The 22,044-nt window shown below is 39.4% G+C and overlaps 1 protein-coding gene across 2 annotated transcripts in view; it reads left to right on the top strand.

The window, feature by feature from the left end:
• The first annotated feature begins 1,132 nt into the window (after positions 1-1,132).
• Positions 1,133-22,044, top strand: part of xylt1 (xylosyltransferase I) — an 81,903-nt gene continuing 60,991 nt past the window's right edge. For both annotated transcript variants that reach the window (XR_010897605.1, XM_067414532.1), the window contains exon 1: positions 1,133-1,484. Coding sequence is in view for 1 of the 2 variants with exons in the window: in XM_067414532.1 (XP_067270633.1) it covers positions 1,218-1,484 (267 nt within the window). In the remaining variant the exon portion in view is untranslated. The remainder of the gene's footprint in view (positions 1,485-22,044) is intronic.

The following is a 22,044-nucleotide window of genomic DNA, read 5'->3' as shown; positions in this document are numbered from 1 at the left end:
CCAACATCTGTTGCGAAACACTGCCTCTACAGAATTATAAGCATGCAATTCAGTAGCCTCGCCCACCGATGCATGGAGCTGTTCAGATCTCCCTATCTAGCTGCAATAAACATGCCGAAGAAGATAGCAAGATATTGCGCTATTCCTGGTTGTGGAAGAACACAGTCGGTGCATAAGCTTCCTTCGGATTCTAATATGTGTGGTTGAATTTAATTTTTATTGAAGTTCCAGCTTCGCTTAATTTCACTGAAGAATCGTTTGTAAACAGACATTTGAGATTAAAACACAATGATGTTCATTCTATATTGGATCCGACAGGAATGGTGCAACACACTTATGTGAGTAAAATGTGTTTTTATATGTAATAGTATTGCATTCTTATAGATCGTTTTAATTATGTGTAAGTGTCTAACAAAACATATCTTTACCACGCTGGACTCAACATCCCGGGGCTATGTGTTTTTCAGATGGGCTAAACGTAAGCCAGTCAGCAGGCTGATTAATCTCAATGATTGTATATATATATATATATATATATATATATATATATATATATATATATATATATATATATATATATATATATATATATATATATATATATATACAATCATTGTTTTTTTCATGTGTGTGTGTGTGTGTGTGTGTGTGTGTGTGTGTGTGTGTGTGTGTGTGTGTGTGTGTGTGTGTGTGTGTGTGTGTGTGTGTGTGTGTGTGTGTGTGTGTGTGTGTGTGTGTGTGTGTAGGCTGTGGAGTAAATGTACAAATTCTCTTTCTAATAGCCACCTTTTGAAGAATCATCATGACCTTGCCTTGAGCACATGGCTGGTAATGAACTGTAAATCTGTCAACCCTCCTCCCCTCACGCCTGTTGCTTTTTTAAAGGCCCATTTATATCTCAAAATCTATTAAAATGTTTAGATTAACTAACACAACAATTTAGTAATTGTTTGTCTGATGAACCGTTCATTGAAACTGATAAGAACTACCCTTTTAAAATGGAAAAGGCGCCCATTACATGGAATGACCCCCGTGTAGTTTACATGTGTCACCGCGAGGGGGCGGAGACCATTTCATCCGCCGCTCTCTCTCTCTCTCCTCCAGCGGAGCCCTTGCCAACCGCCCCCTCTCTCCCTCTCCACGCTCCTTTCGCGACGCTGAGCCACAAAGCGGACTGTCGGCGCACGGCAGTGGCACCTCGCCGCTTCAGGGTGAAGATGTTCGGCAGTCTGTGTGCCCGAAAGATGGCTCGCCGATCGCGGTCAGCGTTAATAGCCGCGCTGACAGTGCTGCTGGTCCAAACGCTTATTGTGTGGAACTTCAGCAGTCTGGACACGGGAGAAGACCAAAAAGGCAACGGCAGAGAGAAGAGGGACCGAATCGGTATCAACAAAGCCTATAGCGAGTACCCGAAGAGCGGCTTCCAGAGAAGGCATCACCAGCCGCCGCTTGGGAAAGCGTCTATTCGACAGAAACAGCAGCCGGTAAGGCGGAATTTCCCCGTTTATCGACTACCATTCATTCCTCACGGTCCGCCTTCGTAACGGGCCCGTTCTCTTTCGTGAATGATCCCCAGACCTAACGTTTCGGGGTGTTTGTGTTTACACGAACGGTGGCAGGGTGATTTGTTAGTGATGTGCTGAAATGTAGCTCTTTGTTATCATGACTAACGTTACACCGCGGCTGAGAATGTGACAGTGGCGCGGCGCGTAAGATGCAGTTTTGTTGGTTACTTTAGCATCTCTGGTGACGGATCGCTGTCCGTTAAAACTCCCATTAAGTTGTTGCTATTGTAATCGTGTACGTCGGAGGAATAGGCAGTTCAGCTCTCATGCGTAGCTTTCAGATAATCTTTATGCCATATTCTTGATGATGTGTGCTTTGGGTGATCTCGGCATGACCTTTATGTAGAGTGAAATGATGTATGATATTTAATCGGCTATGGATAAAGTGCAAATGCGTCGATTTGATTAAGAAATGCCCTCTATTTCTTATCGATCAGTTTTCCAGCAGAACTGTAGGCTAGATAAATATTTTGTCAAATTGAAATTGGTTTAATGTGATAACTTAATGATTATTTAAATCAAAATCTGGATTACTCTGACTGAAAACCTGACTGGTCATTCTTATGGTATTTAAAGTGTATTTAAAAAAAAAATAAATCTTGCATTGAACCCCATGAGTTTTAAATCCACATTTATGTGTCTAAGGGATTTTGTTTTGTTTTTGTTTACACATTTGATTTAAATACTGTTTTTTAAATCTCTTCTTTAAATGTAATGTATGCTACCTATTATATATGATTGAGTTCAATTATAAAATTCTTTGTCAAGCTAATTTTCCAAACAGTGACAAAAAGCACCAAATACTGTTGTCCTCACTGGCAGCAGTTTACAATAGACACATTTTACTATTGTTTTTGTGGATTCATAACATCCTCCATTCATTTTGTGCCTTGAAATGCTGGCTGATCTATCTGGACATAATGCTCCTGCTCTGAGTCTTTGCCTGCAGCTTGACAGACCCTCCATGCCTTGCGTTGAGGACAATGACCCGGCTACATTAGGTAACATCACTGAAAGTAGGGTCAGATCAGTTAAAATAGCTCTTTAAGGGGCTGTTTTCTCTTTTTTTTTCTGTGTATCAGTATGTAACAAACAAAAAATTACTTTGTATTTGCTATATAAATTTTGCACACCACTTGAGAGAAGAACTTGAATTTATGTATCTATCTCTATGACTTTGTCTTAACTTAGTTGGCTACATACCTCGAAAGCATTTTTGGGAATTGATGTTAAGTTATGCTAAATGAATTATGCACATAGGAATCAATGCGCACAGCCCAGGTGTATAAAACATTAAAGTACTTAAAATTCATTCACACAAAGAATCCATTAAAAGTCCCATCTTAGTAAAAGCGCTACACTCCCTCATAAGTCTGCATCATTGTTTACATTTAATTGATACTAATTATCATGCATCTCATTAACATAAATCTCTCAAACATAGGTTTGTCTAATCTAATTAGAAACCTTTCTGTCATCAATAGCTGTGTTTGAACAGCTTTTTCCTCATTGTTGAAATATCATCCTAATTGTTTCCATGTAAATCTGGATATTGTAAAAATGTGAAGGCTTGAACAGATTTTCACTGCTGGCTAATCACCATTTTTCTACCATGTGGTATGGTACTTTTTAATTTCAGAGGTGTTAATTTAGCTTTCTAATCCAGGTGTGATGTAAACTACAACGAGCCTGGAGCGACGTTCCATCTCATTTAGTCTTTCGCTAATATCCCCATAGACTTGTTGCTTTATCTGTGTCTAATGTGATAATTCTATTCTTCTGTGGTCGTATTTAATCCTGCAGTCTAAAGTGCACGTTATAATCCCTCCAGCACTAATCGACGGCACCTTTGGATGCCGAATTCTCAGCAGGACTTGCTTCTCAGACAGTTTTGCCTTCAAGTTGTCGCAGTTTGGCAAGAGTGTTAATGTCCAGTAAATGTGTGCGTGTCAGCAGAGGGGCTCGTTGCCATCCTGCCTCGGCGGTGTGAAGTGTGTCCGTCTTTCGGTGTCATCTGCACTGCAATGCTCCCTGTAGAGCCACCCTCCTCCTTGGATCAGACTGCGCTGCAGGAATACCACTCGATTCCTTAGAACAAAAAAACTAATAGAGTGTGGCATGACCCCGGCGCCTGTCACCTTTTCGTCCATGCTCTTGTGTACACGCTCCTCTCTTCCATATCTGTTCTGCTCTTGGATTTGTTTGTGCCCTCGGTGGGCTGTTTATTCTGGCAAACAGGATTGGCAGAGGATTAAAGTGGGAGCCTGTAGCCGTGCAATTGTTTCAGCTGTTTATCTCGATCCTCGTCCTGAGACGGCATGGAATCAGCGAGGTGGGAAGTCTGGAGCGAGTGTTAGAAACCTGAGAGTGTTTCAGAAGATATATCCGATCCCCCTGAAGGCTCTCAAACCTGCTGAGCCCCACAGACAAGGAATAGATACCTATCAGTCTGCATTTGTCCGAAATTAATCTTCATCTAGAAGTCACACCACTATTGGATTTCCTCATGTCATGGCTAATTTGTTGTTTAGAGTAATTTCAGGTCATTTGTCTTTTGTCGCTTTGCCGGTGCAGATGAACAGAGTGTAGTGCGTTCGTGTCTGTATAAAAAGCGGCACAAGTGTTTGGTGCCTGGGCGTTTCAGTAGTGCTACACTCTACCTGGCCTATTCCCTTTCTGCACTGGAATTTATTCCGACTGCTCTTTAATACCATAGTCACACAACTCTGCCGGTACAAATTGTCTGCACTTCAGCCTTTTTGATTAAAGAGATGTGAGAGACAGGCGACCTCTCACCTCGTGTGTGCCACTGTGCTGCCTTCTTAAATATGGCATTAACCCAAAACCACACACAATCTGCACCAACTGAAAACGCTGCTGAACTGTATAAAATAGTTTTTTTGCATGTTCATATTTTGACTTATTTGACTCTGATTAAAATATTTGACTGTTTAAATCTGTTCTGCCCAATTTCCACAGACTTCGTCTGCTCCTACATTGACATCACAGACCGTTTGCATGTTATTTGGGTATTCTGCACTGGATTTCTTGTATGGTTTGTGGGCTGTGTATTCCTTCCTGTAACTGAAACTGGAAGTTCCATTACTTGTGGAAATGGGGATGTTGACCGTGCAAAATGGGAAGTGGATTAAACCTCAGATAAATGTGGGATTTTCTGTAAATGGCAAGATTGGCTAGAATTATTGGAGTCCATTTAAGTTGCAACTTTTTGGGGATACTTTATTCATGTGAATAAATGCTTTTGTACTACTAACTAAGCAAGGAATTTCCAAGCCCAGATGGAACACCAGATGCAGCTAGATTAAACTGAATTTAACTATAAATGGATAAACTGCAATATTTTCATATCTAGTCACATTATGACTAATATTGTGTTGGTCCCCTTTTGCTGTCAAAACAGCCCTGACCTGTCAAGGCATGGACTCCACTAGACCCCTCAAGGTATGCTGTGGTATCCGGCACCAAGATGTTAGCGGCAGATCCTATAATATGAATAATATGACAACAAACTTATTATTCTTTTCTTTTTTTTTACTAAACATTCACTTGGGCCAGCACGTTCCTGCCCTGGTTTTGACCATTCCCTCCTCTTATTGCTATAATAACTATACCAGTGTGAACATCCTTACAGAGATCACATTATCAATCATGTTATCATTCACTTAGGCTTTCACTTCTGAACAGGTTGGATGACCAAAAATCTTATTTCATGATATGAGTAATTTAATATTTTTAAAAAAATGTAATTTTATAATTTTAACAGATTTTAATTATATCTTTGATTTTAAAAATAAGCAAAAATGCAAATTACAAACAATATGATGAAAACAGTGCTTTATTTAATTATTATTATTTTATTTATAAATATAAAACTGCTTACTTAGTCTTCACTCTATAATTTAACTACACACTGATTCTTGGTTTTCTATTTTTCATTGTTGTTTGATTAATCACACAGAATATAAGGTCTGGCTTAAGACCTGCATGGATCTAATTACCTCATCTGGATATGTTCACTAAAGACATATCCGACTGTGTTTACCTGAATACTTGCTAGACCGTGCATTTTTACATATGTTTGACCATTCAAACCCAAACAATAATCTGCGAAAGAACTGAATCGCATGTTGTCTGAAAGGCGTGCAAGCGCTTTTTAGGTCAGAGTCCGGCAGCCTGAGCACATCTCGTGCCACGCTTTTTCTTCTCATGCGCGCATAATTCTGTTGCGTTCTATGTCATGCGCATATATATTTAACTCTTCTTCCACTGTTCAATGTTCAGTGAACGGTGGAAGCAGAGCTCTGCACACACGTCTTGACACCTCACATCCACATAAATTAAGAAATACAGCTCATATTAGCGCTGTCCTCCTCAAAGTACCGGTACTTATAAAATTCCATATCGTACCATTTGTAATAGCAAGGTGTAACAATACTTTTCTAGTACCGGTATATCGTGCAACACTATTCCCAGCAGAACATTGCCCAAAGCATCACACTGACAAAGTGCATTCTGGTGCCATGTGTTCCCTAGGTAAGCCACGCACCTGGCCATTGACATGATGTAATAGAAAACATGATTTATCAGACCAGACCTCCTTCTTCCATTGCTCATTGGTCCAGTTCTGACGCTCACGTGCCCACTGTTGCCTCTTTCGGTGGTGGACAGGGGTCAGCATGGGCACCCTGACAAGTAATAATAATCCAGGCGTGATTTTCTTGGCTTTCAGCCCCATACGCAACAAACTGATGCAGTGTGTATTCTGACACCTTTCTATCAGAACCAACATTCACTTCTTTAGGATTGCCATGAATATAGCCATTGGTGCTGATATGGCATTAAATAATTAATTAATTAATTAATTAGTTAATTAACTTCTTGAGCAGTTTGAGCTACAGTAGCTTGTCTGTTTAATCGGACCACACAAGCCATCTTTCGCTCCCCACGTGCATCAATGAGCCTTGGCCGCCCATGACCCTGACGCTGGTTAATCACTGCTTCTTCTTTGGACCACTTTTGATAGATACTGACCACTGCAGACCTCGAACACCCCAAATGAGCTACAGTTTTGGAGATGTTCTGACCCAGTTGTCTAGCCATTACAATTTGGCCCTTGCCAAATTCGCTCAAGTCCTTACGCTTGCCCATTTTTCCTGCTTCTAACACAACTTTGAGGACAAAATGTTTACTTGCTGCCTAATATATCCCACCCACTAACAGGTGCCGTGATGAAGAGATAAGCAGTGTTACTTTACCTTTGAAAATGTTATGCCTTTTTTATAATTTTTATATAAAAGTATTCAATGTTTTATGTATATAGTCTATTTTCCTTTCGCTATGAAAACATCACCCTCACTAATTGAAACATTTCTGCTGGAGGAAAACATGCCAGTGAAGGTCTGTGATGCTGGCCATTAAGTTAATTCCACATGTGTTTGGCGTGTGTTGGGGTCTGTGTTAATACAGCAATAAAGGGCACTTCCTTCATTTGCTTTAACATGCTCTCATTAGCCAGATGCCGCTGCGCACCAGGTGAGCAGAACGCCACATTTGTCTTGTTACTGCATGTTCTGATTCTCCTCAGGTCAGCCAGTCCCACATGCTCAAACAGCGCTCGGGTCCTGCCGCCGCAGGACTTTCCTGATGCGAGGGGAGTCTGGTTTGATGGTGATCAATCTCATGTGTCATGCTCTGCTTGTGTACTGAATGTGAATGTGCTCGTTATCTGCCAACCGTTCGCCACCTGAATTAGTGGAGGGATCCCAGAGGGAGGGACTCTGGGGGACAAGAGTGACATAAGTGTCCACATAAACACGCACACACCTGTGTGGCTCTTTGTCACTCACTGTAGCATGTGGAAGGAGCTTTCCTACAGCAGGGCTCCAGAGAGTACACCCATAGACTAGGCAGACAAAGCTTTGGAGTAATAACCTAATCCTCATAGTCCTCACTTGCACTCTCATATCACAAAGCCAAGCTTGTGGATGTGCATTCTGACATTTAAAATTTCCCAATGACACAATGTCCGGATGTTCTTTAATAAAAAAAAGTTTCTGAGGGGACAAATCTTTCAGTAAAAAGTGTGTTTTTTTGTGTGCATTTTATAGTGTTTCTTCTGTCCCTTACAAGCTTGGTCAGACCTTCTAATGGGCTCCGGACCCTTGGTTGAGCACCACTGCATTAAAGGACATTTAACATATACTTGTTAACTAGCTACTTTGTGAGTTAAACTTTAATTGTTAATTATAGTTATTTCTATTATTATTGTTGTTATTATTATTAAAATATTATTTGAAAATTGGATATAAGATGATTTCAAATGCTCATGCCCAAATCAGGGGAATTTGGGGAAATTAAAACAAAAATTATGGATTAAAAATAGTCAATGACAGAAATTTTACAACTCTGTCCATCAGAAAGACAGATAATGATCTTCACTGCCCATCATGTTGCTACAAAAAATAAACACTAACACTTTTTACCCCACTTGTCCGGCTACATTCCCAGTCACGCACTTAATTTTCTTAGCAGAAACTCTGTTGTGGATACATTGTCTTTCTCTCTCAGTCTTTTCCTGTTATTGAGTTGTTCCATCCTCTCCTCACCGTGCAGTGCTGACTCACACTCCGTCAGTATGCCTGAGTGCTTACAAGCCATCTCTCTCTCTCTCTCTCTCTCTCTCTCTCTCTCTCTCTCTCTCTCTCTCTCTCTCTCTCTCTCTCTCTCTCTCTCTCTCTCTCTCTCTCTCTCTCTCTCTCTCTCTCTCTCTCTCTCTCTCTCTCTCTCTCTCTCTCTCTCTCTCTCTCTCTCTCTCTCTCTCTCTCTCTCAATTTGAGGCTGGTCGTTGTTTTGCTTGATCATCAGAAGTTGCCCCAGGGTGCTCATTTGCCCCAGCTTCAGTTGGACAGCTGCCCTGTTAGCATTTCCTCCTTTCCATTAGCTCTTAAACAGTGAGGGGAGTATATCTCAGACCTTGTAAAGATTGTTGAGCCAGGTTGTTTCTGCATTGCTTTCAAAGGCGGCAAAGTCAAATTTGTTTTCATGAGGTTACCTTCATTCCAGAAGTGCAGGGGAAAAAAACAGAGCACTTTCTTCTCTCTCTGACTGTTACGTAATGAACCGAGCCAACACCTATTGATTTGTTTCTCTGTGTTAAGCTGATGGTTATCAGAAACAATTCCATGATGTGCTCTCTTAATGAGCGGGCTCGGTCCCATTGCCTCGCCAATGACTTCATCTACTAAAAAGAAAGCAGGCGCTCTGGCCGATTTTATAGTTTATACTGAGCACCGTGATAAAGACTTTTCCTTTCTTGGCTCAGCCACCATCGTGAAAATGCTTTCAAGTGTCTGAATATCTATTGTGTTAGAATATTTTGCTAGCAGTGCTTTATGTTCTTTGTAAACATGTCCATAAACAGTGATCTAATTGTTATGTAGGCTTGACAGCACAATAGTGGCTCGTCACAGATATAGGAAAAACAGCAAATTGGCGGACCGTAATTCTACCATTAACATAACTGTGGTCGGTCGCTATTCATACTTGGCTACGCTACAGGCCCTTAATTCCATCTCACCCCTGTCATTGTTGCCGCCTATTTGTTATCACGCATTGTGTGAAAATGGAAGGGGGCAGGGCCTAATGATGCTTGTGAGTAGTGTCATTTGTGTGAGGTCTTTATTGAGATGTGCGAACATGTTTGGATGCATTGTATGCAGAATATTAGAATTCTTTCTGAAGGTAATCATTTTCATGTCATGGCCAATATTAAAATTCTGTACCTATATTTGTCTCTAAATTAATTAATCAAAAATAAATAACTGAACTAAAATCAATAATTCTATGCTGAATTTTGGAATCAAAACATTATAATGTACAGTTTGAAATATGGGTATTCATTTTGAGATGTGCTAAAGATTACCTTTAAATGTTAAAGGATGGTCACACTGCACTTTTCATTCCATTGACTTCCATGCATACACATACGAGAGACACAAACCGCAAGCAAAAGTTATGCATTTCGCTGAGTTACAAAGTTCAAGTTTGGTGAACTGGGACCTGTGAATTTTTGTCATGTGAAGAGGTGCGACCAATGGAAGATTGATATTCCCCAGTGCAACCTTTTAGCTGAATTCAAAAATCCTGTGCACCTATACAAATCCCTGTACACACATGAACACTGCTTAAGTGCTTAAATACACCGTTATACAAAAAAACAGTAAGCACACTTATGCTGTACAGTGTGTGTTAGAGTTTTTGTGTTAACTTAACGATTTGAGAAGCCTGTGGTGCAGTCGTCGTCGAGGCGAGCGGTTGACGAAGATGCAGATGAAGAGAGGTGCTGTGTGTTCATGTGAATATGTTCCCTGTGAGCAGTGGAAAGCGTTGGTCAGGGTATGTAACTGTGAGTGTAGAGGTGGGTCAATCTGACTGTAAGCGTGTGTTGGTCACATGAATGAGGCTTGTGTTGCAGCTCAGTCAGTGTCGGCCGAAAGAAAATAAACTCTGGCATTTACTGGCTGCTTAACTGCCTCCATCCAGACAGGTAGTCCCCCCTGCATCTGTCTATGTGCTTTATTGGCATAATTATTAATGGACTCTGCTCTCGATCACTTTTACATTTAGTCTCAGTGCCCACCATAACTGGTGCATGCATTTATTTTGCTTTATCAATTTATTATTCTTGATTATTCATAATTTACTATATTCTAACAGTTCACGGTTTTATGTAATAATAATCATTTGTTACATTTATAGTACTTTTCTGGGTACTCAAGGCACTTTACAAATAGAAGGGGGAATCTTCTCATACACACCAATGTGCAGCATCCACCTGAAGGATGCAACGGCTGCCATATTGTAGCAGAACACCGACTACACACCAGCTGATTGGTGGAGAAGTATATGGTACGGGTGTAACGATTCCCTCATGTCAGGATTCAATACATATCACGATACTGAACTCACGATATGATATTTCTGTGATACTCAAAGACACGTGGTGAAAGGTTAGCAAAAAATTTACTATTGATACATTTTTTTATTATTTGGTATTTTGTATATATTGGGGAGTGGAAATTAATAGGCAGTTGGTGCTGGTAACACAATGCACAGGGCAATGGTGACGCCAGAATTTTTTTTTCATGATTCTGAAACTGAAAATACAGAATTATTTTAGAAGACTATGCTTGCTCTCTGTCATTGACTAGTGACCAGACATAAGACCTTTGGCATTATCAGGACTAGAGCCTGACTGATTTAAAGTTTCATGGCCCACTGAATATCTTGTTAAATGAATATCTGAACATGTAACGTATTGAAAGAAAGAACAGACCCTTTGATTTGTTTTTGCTTCATTCTTTTTATATCAACACTTGAATGTAATTTTAATGAAAAAAGCAACATTTTGAGAAAATCGTGACTAAATTGCATACAGATGGGATTCCGAATTATTATAAAAACACAGATGAAGGCAGTTTTGATTTAGATGCTGTCTAATGTTGATTGTCACATTATATGCATATGAATCTTCTCAGAGGTCAAGCGTTTCTGCATCTTCGCCTGTGTTTTTATCAGGAGATTCTGTACTCGTTTAGGAGATGCTTAATAGCGTCCCCCTAGCGTATAACAGTGAAAAATGTTGTCAATGGTAGGGAAGCGCTTTCTAATGAAAGAAATCAACAGTCATGCCACAATACCACAAGGTCGAACTGCTCGATTTGAGACGGGGGAAAACATATAAGGAGATTTAAAAAAAACAAAAAAAACACCTGATTTCTACACTTGACAACACTTGAAAACTACTGATTACTATCAGTAGTTGTCAGCTTGTAAAAGTGCATGTACCTTTATATGACCGCTTTAAAGAGAGTAGCCTGCCTGTATTGTGTATACAATACACAATACTCTCTTTTTTAAAGAGAGTAGCCTGCCTGTATATTGTGTATACACAATTTATTGTTACACCCCTAGTATATGGTGATGATTAGTAGGCCATGATGGACAGAGCCCAATGGGCAAATTTGGCCAGAATGCTGGAGATTGTTACAGCTCTACTCTTGTTTTGTTTTTTCTTCTTCTGAAGGACATTCTGGGATTTTTAATGACCACAGAGAGTAAGGACCTCAGTTTTACGTCTCATCTGAAAGGTTGTGCTTGTTACAGTATAGTGTCCCATCCAGACCACAGGATGAGCACCCTGTGCTGGCCTCTCTAACACCTCTTCCAGCAGTTCCCTAGTTTTCCCAGGAGGTCTCCCATCCAGGTACTGACCAGGCTCAGCCCTGCTTAGCTTCAGCTTCAGTGGGGAAACAGTCTTGAGCCACAGGATGATATGGCTGCTGTAATACATTTTTATGTTATTTTTACCGTTTGCAGTTTGTGTTAATCACTTGTTTGTGCTTCTAAAGCATTTTGAATTAGTTTGAAAGGTGCTATAAAGTATCTTTGATTAATTGATTTTATTGTAAACCATTTCCTCCATTTTACATTTATAATTATGTAACACTCACTTTAAAGTTAATTTAATAACATCTCAAACTGAATTGATATGCCTAAAATCAATTATTGATTGATTTTATTATACAAAATATTATAGAATTTTTAATATATGGCCATTTATCAGTATCAGCTGAAGAGTGTGAGTGTGAGTGTGAGTGTGAGTGTGAGTGTGTGTGTGTGTGTGTGTGTGTGTGTGTGTGTGTGAGCCTGTTTATGTGGTTTATGAGGACACAAATTTGTATAACTACATGGGTATTACACTGGTATTACACTATAAATGTGGATTATGAGGACATATCAAATGTCCTCATAATTCAAACGGCCTTAAAAACATACTAAATGATGTTTTTTTTTGAGAAAGTAAAAATGCAGAATGTTTCCTGTGATGGGTAGGTTTAGGGGCAGGGGCAGTGTAAAGGGATAGAAAATACGGTTTGTACGGTATAAAAACCATTACGCCTATGGGGAGTCCCTGTAAACCACATAGACCAACATATGTGTGTGTGTGTGTAAGTTTCCTAATCTGAGGAATTACTCTCAATCAATCAGTCTCTCTAGGCTCAGCCCCATTTTCTGCATGAATTCTTTACAGTCATTCGTCACCTCTACACCTCTTAGTAAACTTTGTTCAATGCATGCGAGTGCTGCCATAAGTGCGCATATGACCAGTCGTTTTCTCCGTCATCACTCGCGTGAAGACGCGCTGTGAGACTCGTGCGCGCTGAGAGAATATCTGACGCTGTGCATCATCCGAGAGCGCGCAAATATTGAGTTCTCTTTCTAGTCTTGCGCTTAAACGGACAAACTCACACAAGAAGTGTCATCATGTCCATCTTGATGAGTATCCTAGCAGACATAGTCTGAATATGCCTTAAGTGAACTGTATAGTATGCACAGTCGAGAAAGACGAGCATATCCCTGCATCAGGTCTTAAAGGCGCAGTAGCCTTTACTGCTGCCTGAGTGATGTCCTAATATTTAGTTTGACATTAAACAATGCTCTTGATTGAATAGCTTTTGTAAGTTTAATAAGGATTAATCTTTCATTTAAACAGTTAAATATGCAGTTATTTTACATTTAATTACTTTATTCAATTTCTGTATCTTTCTGCAGGCCAGTAGGCATGTGCATTATTATTTAATGAACACATGAGTGAAGTCGAGTTAAACATTTTAGTTTGAATTTTATTTTTCGGTTTTCGGCTTTGGTTTCTTCTTTATTGGTTTCGGCCAAGAATTTTGATTTCGGTGCATCCTTACTGACAATGTTCTGCTCGGTATGTCGTTAACATGCTTCAAAGATGCCAGAACGAATGTTGTTTCATTGTTGGGACTAAAAACCATAAAACTGGAAGCCATAAAAGACCAGGAATTATCCAAATGCCACATCCAGGTGAAAAAAGACTGCACAGAGCCCTATTTATTTAATGAAATGTCTATCAGTTCATGTTTTGTGTGTGTATAAGAGAGAAAGAGAAAATGTCAGTATTTCATTGCTACAATTGTCTATTCATTGAGACTTGAGATTAAATAAACTGCTTAAGTATTGTAGAGCCTGTAGTATTAATTTTCACGTGCAGTTACACATTACCAGTTAAAAACAAAAAGTGTCTGGTAAAAACATTGGTAGACTTTGAAAAAAGTTAATTTCCATCCCTGGCGCACGCCGTCTACGGGTGACGTCACGTATTTTTCGAAATGCGCGGTTAGGTGATGTGTCGCCCCAAACGTTGCGAAACAGATATGCTATATAAAGGATACAAAATTGGCCTACAATAGAGATTTTAAGTCTACATTCGACTACAACTGTTTATTAAAGGTTTGTTGCCGATTAGAACTTGAAGTGCGATGAGGTCTTAAAATATTTTGAGAAGGTCTTTAAAAAGTCTTAAAAAGGTATTGAAATTATCTTCAGGATTCCTGCATATACCCTGGTACATCAGGTCTCTGAGTCTGTTATGTGTCTCTCTCTCTCTCTCTCTCTCTCTCTCTCTCTCTCTCTCTCTCTCTCTCTCTCTCTCTCTCTCTCTCTCTCTCTCTCTCTCTCTCTCTCTCTCTCTCTCTCTCTCTCTCTCTCTCTCTCTCTCTCTCTCTCTCTCTCTCTCTCTCTCTCCTGTCTGTTCTTTGAGTTGGTCTCACACTCTGTTTCTCTCTGCCGTGTATATTGTGTACTCTGCATTCCTGCGCTGAACGTGGGCCAAACCAGCTTGTCCGTTGTATCTGTCGGCATCAAGCAGCCACCATAATCCACCCAGCATCAGATAATCAGGCTACTCTACAACAACCTCATTACACACGGTCTAATATCAGCCATGGATTTAAGCAGATGCAAAAACAAATACTTCAAATCCATAATCCCTAAGGGAAATACAAAAATCCCAGTGGTAAGCATCTTAAACAAAAAAAATTTGTTTGTTTATTTGTCTTATGCAGATAGCGAGAGGCATCCAAGGAAAAAAGGTCTGGTGTTGTTTTATGCTCAAGTGTGAAATTCAGAGAATTTAAATCACGATGTGAATGTTCAAGGCCCTGTTTGCAGACGTCTTCTATTTTTTCAAGACCTCTCATATCTCATTTTTGTTTTGTAGACGCCATAGACGCCTAAGCTAATGATCCTTTTGTCATTTCTGTATTCAATGGAGAATCATTTGTGGACGTCTGTGAATGTCAGCGATGAATTTATTGTGGTAAACGAGGAGAATATTGTCTGAAGATTATATATAATCACAAATAGCTTTGTCTACTTTTTTCAAGCCACAAATGGCATTTCACCTATTCCATTATACAATATGCGTCCCGCAACAGAGACCTAATTAAAGTGCGCTGGAAGGGCATAATTCTAGGCAATGCCTGCTGGGGCTTGTGAATCATGTCGGCTACATGTGACCAAAGCGCAGGCTCTTTCACAGCCCCTATCACGTGACTCTTCTGCTCTCTTTTTTAGCTACAAGCAAGAGAATGCGCGTATATCACACACTGGTGTGAATTCCCACTGAGCCTCTGAATGCTAATAAACTCCCTCTGCCACCCACGGTTAGATCCCCCTGGCCCCGACTCATCCTGGCAGAACAGAGGGTCCTGTTCGCGCTCTTTTAGATGTACCCCCTGTGAATCTCTCTAAACAGCTGGTCTGTGCATCTCTGATCATTGTTTGTGCAACCAGCGGGTGTAAACGCAAAGTTTGCAATTGATTTCTGACAGGGAAATAGATCCCCCCCCCAAGCCCACTGTGCGACTGGAAGATGCAGTCGCAGGCTAACCGGGGAAGCATTTTGAGCATCCAGGCTTAGGTTGCATCTCAATCAGTTCCCTAGTTCGCGAACTTGTGAAATCAGTTTATCGTGTACACTGTACACGAATTCGGACACCAGTAAGGGCAGAAGAGGACGACGGCTCACTACACATTGGGACACTGATGACTTTTTCTGGCGACGGGACAACGTCCTCATTGTACAAGACCATTACTGGTAATTATGAACAACAGCAGAGCTGATATCTTTCTGACATTACTTGTAATGTTATTTAAAGCTGCAGTCCATAACTTTTTGCACTCTAGTGGTTAATAAACAGAACTGCATGCACCTTGCGGAAGAACGTTGCAGCCAGATCTATGTTTATGTCAATGCCGAGTCACACAGGAACTCTGCTCCTCCGTAGCGGTTCCTACCAGTCTGGCCTGAAATAGTCCTAATATAAACACTTATTACAAGTGTACCATAATTATTATGGGTAAGAAAAAAACACGCAAAATGGATTCATGTTGTACATTCTCATTATATAATTTGTGTAAATTTTGAAGAAAAAAAATTACAGACAGCAGCTGCAAAGGGCACCTATTATGCAAAATTCACTTTTACATGGTGTTTGGATTTTGGTAATCGATTAGTTGGCTGATAATTTTTTTAATTAATTGGATAACTTTTTTATTTATTTATTTTATTGACAAAATACTATTCCGTATCCTTCAAACAAACATGTGCTATGAAAACATGCATAGTGAAACTGAATATATCTACTTTTGCATAAATTAACATGGTTTTACAATGAACAAAAACATAATAATAAAAAATAAATTACAGGATTATTAATCCATAGTTTAACTATATGGAATTTGTGTGGTTATACAAGTGATAATCTATATGGCAAAAAACATGGTTTTACTATAATAAAACCATGGTTAATATTTTTAAGGCATGGGAGGCAGTGCCTCCTCAAAAAAACTGGATGAGAAAATAATCAATGTTACAAAAATAAAACAAAGAAAATGACAAAATTTGATGATTACTATTGTAAAAGTCACTCATTTTTATAAAGTAATACTGTCCAAAACTGTCCCCATTGACTTAAAGCAGAAACCCTGCATGTGCTGAATTTTGTGCTGGGTAATAGAAATGAATGGGGGAAAGTCACGTGAGAGCAGGCAATCCTCCATCGCACTATGAATAAATATGATGGGATGATTGGTCCTAGATATGATTGGTTCATGCGATAAATCCCGCCTCTTGTTTTTGTTCATGGATCAGCCTGAATTAAGATAATGATGATGTTAATGGAAAGACAAAAAAAAGTAAGTAAACAACACAGTCATTTAGATTTCATTGCTTTATGTCACGTCAAAATTAAACTTGAAATGACCTGAAAAAGTGAAGATTGGGGTTTTTAGTGAGCAAACAGCTTGGGGAAATTAAAGGTACATCATCGTGACTGTACAGTGTACACTGTAAAAAAAGTCAGTAAAAATAGGGCAAAATGTACTGTATAATGATGAAGGAATTTTCCTTATTGGTTTTTTACAGGTGTTTTACCTGTATTTTGTGTTTTAAGAGGCAACAGTAATTTAAAATTACTGGATAATGTACTGGCAGGAAATTGTTGTTGTTTTTTGTGTACGTAGCCTGTATAAGCTTGACTATGATTGCTGCAAATACGTTTTAATATAAATGTTAGCTAGAATGTGTAAATGATGTCTGTTTATCCTGAAGTATAATACAATAATGCTGTCTATTTGTAAAAACGTCATTATCAGCCATTATGTGTAGAGAGTTGGCTCACGTGATTTAAGTTTCACGCTTTAGTGCTTTAGTATTTCCGTTAAGGGATCATGGTGAGTATCGATGCTCCCTTGGTATTTTATGTGTAAAAAAAATAAAATAAAAATCCCATAATCCAGCATCTACTCAAATCCCTTGTGTAATCCTCAGCAATCCCAATGGGTTTGAGAATGCTTTCTGTTGCTAGTATCTTTATTAACTGATTGTTTGCCTGAACCACTGATACCGCTCGCTTTTTTTTTTTTTTTTTTTTTCAGACCGTCTGATGCATATTGCATACAAACCTAGAAAGCACTTTCTTAGTCTGGCAAGCTCTAATCTGATTGTATACAATTGTTTATAAAACTGTTAGTTCCAGTCCTTGATTCTTATTGTGCTTGCTGTGTTTAAAATAATGTTTTGGGTTTTTTTGGACCAATTTAGACAAAATAATATTTGAATATAACTTGTCCTTTCTAAGTGGGCGGTTCTCAATGGGTTCTTAGTGGGCGAGAAATGTAGAACCAAGCCTGCAGTCTCCCTCTCAGATACTGAAGCTTTCGCGCCTCGATCGCCCCCCGGTGACCGGTCCCAGTATAGCCGCCCCTCTGTGTTTTCTAATGGACGCGAGGCAAACTAAACAATAAAATTACACTTCAAAGATTTTTTTTTGTCATTGAAGGCAGTTATCATACGATGTTTATTTCACACCAACATAATTAATTGTTCTGCATCTGCGAGAGTGTGGGCGGGCTTTTGATATCGCCGCTGTACTTCCTGCTCTCTACTGCGCAGACTCGGCCCCAAGATGTCATCGCTGTGCAGGCCGCCTGAAAGCTTCAAATCTGGCAAGCGGAAACGGATGATGTCGAGTCGTCCATATTTTTTTACGGTCTATATGTAGAACAGACCTTTTGCCATTTAGTCAATGGTCTAGCAGTGTGTAGTATACCATGTGGTTGGTATCCTGGTAAGGTAGCCACCTCTTGGGAGACATTTTTTTTTTTTTTTATTTGAGTGATTCAGTGGACAGGTGAATCATCTGATTTATGAATCACCCGACCACACAATCTGTGCTTTTCCGCTGTAAGCTGTAGAGAGAGAATCACTTAATGTCAAGTATCTGGTGTACAGGGACGGACCAGTCACTGAAGCACAGCTCTCAGTTTGACTTTTTCACTTTGGGGTGCCCTTTTAGAAACTCAAAAGAAGATAAATGGGGTATCCATTTAAGGCCAAATTCACAATCTGAAAAAGTTGAATAGCAGAATGAAAAGAATACTAATGAAGAGGGGGACTGACTTTGCTTGTGCCCTCTTTTTCTCCATAGTTAAGAGTGGATGGATGGTGCCTTTAAAACTGAGAGGTGTCAGTTATTAGTCAATTACAGTTTTTAGTTTGAGCATTTAGTTACATTCTTAGCTAGTTTTAGTGTTGTTCACCAATGCAAACGTGTTGCTAGAGTGTTTAGAGTGCTTGCCAGGGCATGTTCTGAGCTGTTTCTTTGTGGGGGCTTGCTAGCCAAAAAAAGTCTATATTGCAATATAGCTCAGGGCTGCATTTCCCGAAACCTTCTTAACTCTACGTCATTCTTAAGTTATACCTTAAGGTATCCCTTAACGTTAATATGTGTTTCCCGAAAAGAACTTAGTTAAGAATACCTTCTTTAAGTCATACTTTCGTAAGGTTGGTCTGGACCACTCTTAGCTATACCTTATCACTATTAAAAGTTAATTCCACTAGTGGCCACCACTGTGAAAAAAGCTTCTTTATATGTCAGTCTATCCGAATATAATTCCGAAGTTGTAATATACACCCAGTGTTCAATTAGGCTAGTTGAATAGTTTTTTTTTTTTTTTATTTTTTTTTTTTTTTTTATGCGAGGATTAAAATTGTTATACGAAATTTCATAAATTTCTTTGTCATAAAATTTCATTACAAACACTAATGGTTGTTAGCTTTTTAATGATATTATCCAAAGGTACATCAGCTGGCAAACCATTAGACAGGAAAGGCTTAGGAGCCTATTTAAAGGGAATGATTGTGGAGGGGAGTTTAGTCAAACTTTGGCAGCGAGGCAGCGAATATAATTGTGCTAAATCAAAGACGGCGCTGTCCGCGGAGCCATTTAGTGTATGTGCAGTATTTCATATGTGAAAACTTTAGTCCCTGGCTACCATGTCAGAAGCTGCTATTAAAAATAAATTTCGCCTACCACGACAGCAAATTCAGCAGCTTTTAGATCTTGTTGGATCAACTTTGTCGAGACAAACTGGACGGAGCTCAGCTACTAAAATCAGCTGCTGGCGGCTCTTCTCTTTCTTTATTTTTTCTCCGCCATATAGGCCTAGTAGCAGCTGATTATATGTTTTGCGTGTTGCGTTTTTATTGAGTAGGCCATCTAATAATATAAATTAGTTATTTACACAATAATGTGATGCAGCTGCTGCATGGTCAATCATCCCTGGTTGTGGATTAAATCAAGACACTATGGAAAATATATTGTAATAATTTAAATGACGCGTGATGCTCATGGTGCGGTTGAGCATGAGATTCCTGGTTCGTGCACTCATTTCAGAATTATGTAAAATTTAGGTGCAATTTTGTATGATAAATGAAAGTTCAACTATTTCTGAAGTGTTTCTTTTATAAAGAACATAATTTTTTCGCATAACACAGTGAAACAGCCCCTGCATAGAGTAAATAATCGATTCTTGAGCCATCGATAGAAGCCAATTCAGCACCGCCGCCACGAACAGCACCCGCTTACGTCGCACTTAAGAAGGTATACCTTAAGCAACCTCCTAAGGTATAGTTCGGGGAACACACCTAGAAATGGTATACCTTCAGTTAAGTTATACCTTTAGAGTCTTCGTAGCGCGCTAAGAGACAACGTTATCGGGAAATGCAGCCCAAGTCTCTCCATCAGTGTAAGTCTATAGGACGTTTGTTTCATCATCCATTAAATAAAAATAATTTGTCTAATTGCAATTTTACTTTGGATCATTAGCGCAAACACAGATTTAAATGTTTTCATTTAGAAATGTTTGAATCAATATCGAGAATGTTAATCTTTTACCGATTAAGTGTGTAGCTCTGTTGGAGAGTATAGTATCGTTCTGTACATCATTGTAGATATTCTAAGCTGTAAAAGCAATATAGATGAATCTTCATACCTCCCAGCCCTAGAAATAAAGTACCACTTATGAAACATCATGCACCTGCTGAAACGCATGTACACTACATGACTATGAGCATTTTGAGTGAGTGCACGAGCCTCCCAGATAATCTTGAGCTCGCTGAAAAGATCCAATTGAGACACCCCTGAGTAATGGTGACTGAAAGGCTGCCAAAGCACTGGCTCTAACAGTCAAGCTTTGCTTCTGAAATCCACCCTTGAGCCAATAGGAGGGGGCAAATAAATGATCGTAATTATCCCGAGAACTATTATTTGCATAGCTTTGCGTTCTTTTTCTCTGACATTAGTTTTCAGTCACTTTGCCATTTAAGTTTCTATTTAGGTGGATTTAGTGTAAGTGTTGGTTACAGCCGCCATGACATTAAGGCAGCGCTGCTCATAAAAGACGTCACCAAGTGTGTAAGTCTTGCTGCTAATCTACCTCAGCCCGCTGTTATAGCTCTTCAACACCAAGGCGACGTGGAAGGATTGTGCCACTGTGCCCGCAGCCTGCTGCCTGACTGTGTCAGAAAGGTCTGCGGCGCATTTTAGGGCAGTTTAAGGAGGTATTAAAGCACTTCCCCTTCAGACCAGCATAGTTAGTGTAAATAAAGTCTATGGCTGCCTCAAAGTTTCCTAATCATTCTTTTCCCCCTGGTCTCTCTCTCTCTCTCTCTCTCTCTCTCTCTCTCTCTCTCTCTCTCTCTCTCTCTCTCTCTCTCTCTCTCTCTCTCTCTCTCTCTCTCTCTCTCTCTCTCTCTCTCTCTCTCTCTCTCTCTCTCTCTCTCTCTCTCTCTCTCTCTCTCTCTCTCTCTAATTCCGTCTCTGCCTATATTGCTCATCCTTTCTTTTTCTCTCTCTCACTTTGTAATGGGAAGGATTTAGTTGTCTGATGAATAGCACTGCACAGGCTAACTGATCCCATAGGGTCTGAAGGGATGCTTATTCTGGCCAAGAGAAAAGGCCACAGCCCTAGAGATCATCTGATGATGGCGGTCACACACTCCTTCAGCTGCACCACTTCAAGTCTCTACCGCCTATTGCAGACCAGTTTTGCCCAAGAGAGTGAGTCTCCTTCTCTATTATTATTCTCCCTGTCCTGTCTTTTGATGTACTGGTCGACCGGCCATAAATCTGAACCTGACGGTTTTTGCTCAAAACACATGGCAGCAATAATCTTCCAAAATGTAATTTATGTGGAAATATAAAGAAGTGTGTAAACAGGACATTAGCACAGACCAAATATGGGGACACACTGAAGATGGACACAAAGAAGAACATTTAGTTCCCTCTAATTTCAAATGGGTACAGATATTTTTTGTTTTAGGCCACTTTGCCTGTTATAGAGGGAAAAACCCTCATGAAAAACCTCATTGGCCATAAAAAAGCATAATTTGTTGCATCTTTTATTGTATTTATATATATATATATATATATATATATATATATATATATATATATATATATATATATATATATATATATATATATATATATATGTATATTACAGTTGTTTTCAGTTTAGTTAGACAATAAACTAAATATAGTTTTTATTTTCTCTCAGATTGACAAAATACATTTTATACGTGTGTGTGTGTGTGTGTGTGTGTGTGTGTGTGTGTGTGTGTGTGTGTGTGTGTGTGTGTGTGTGTGTGTGTGTGTGTGTGTGTGTGTGTGTTGTACGTTTCTTCCTTCTAGGGATTTTAACAATAGATGTGGATGTGATTACATACACATGCCCTTTTTCCCAC

This window comes from Pseudorasbora parva, chromosome 2, assembly GCF_024679245.1.
Source record: "Pseudorasbora parva isolate DD20220531a chromosome 2, ASM2467924v1, whole genome shotgun sequence".
Classification (NCBI taxonomy): Eukaryota; Metazoa; Chordata; class Actinopteri; order Cypriniformes; family Gobionidae; genus Pseudorasbora; species Pseudorasbora parva.
This window is presented reverse-complemented; position numbering and strand designations above follow the sequence as displayed.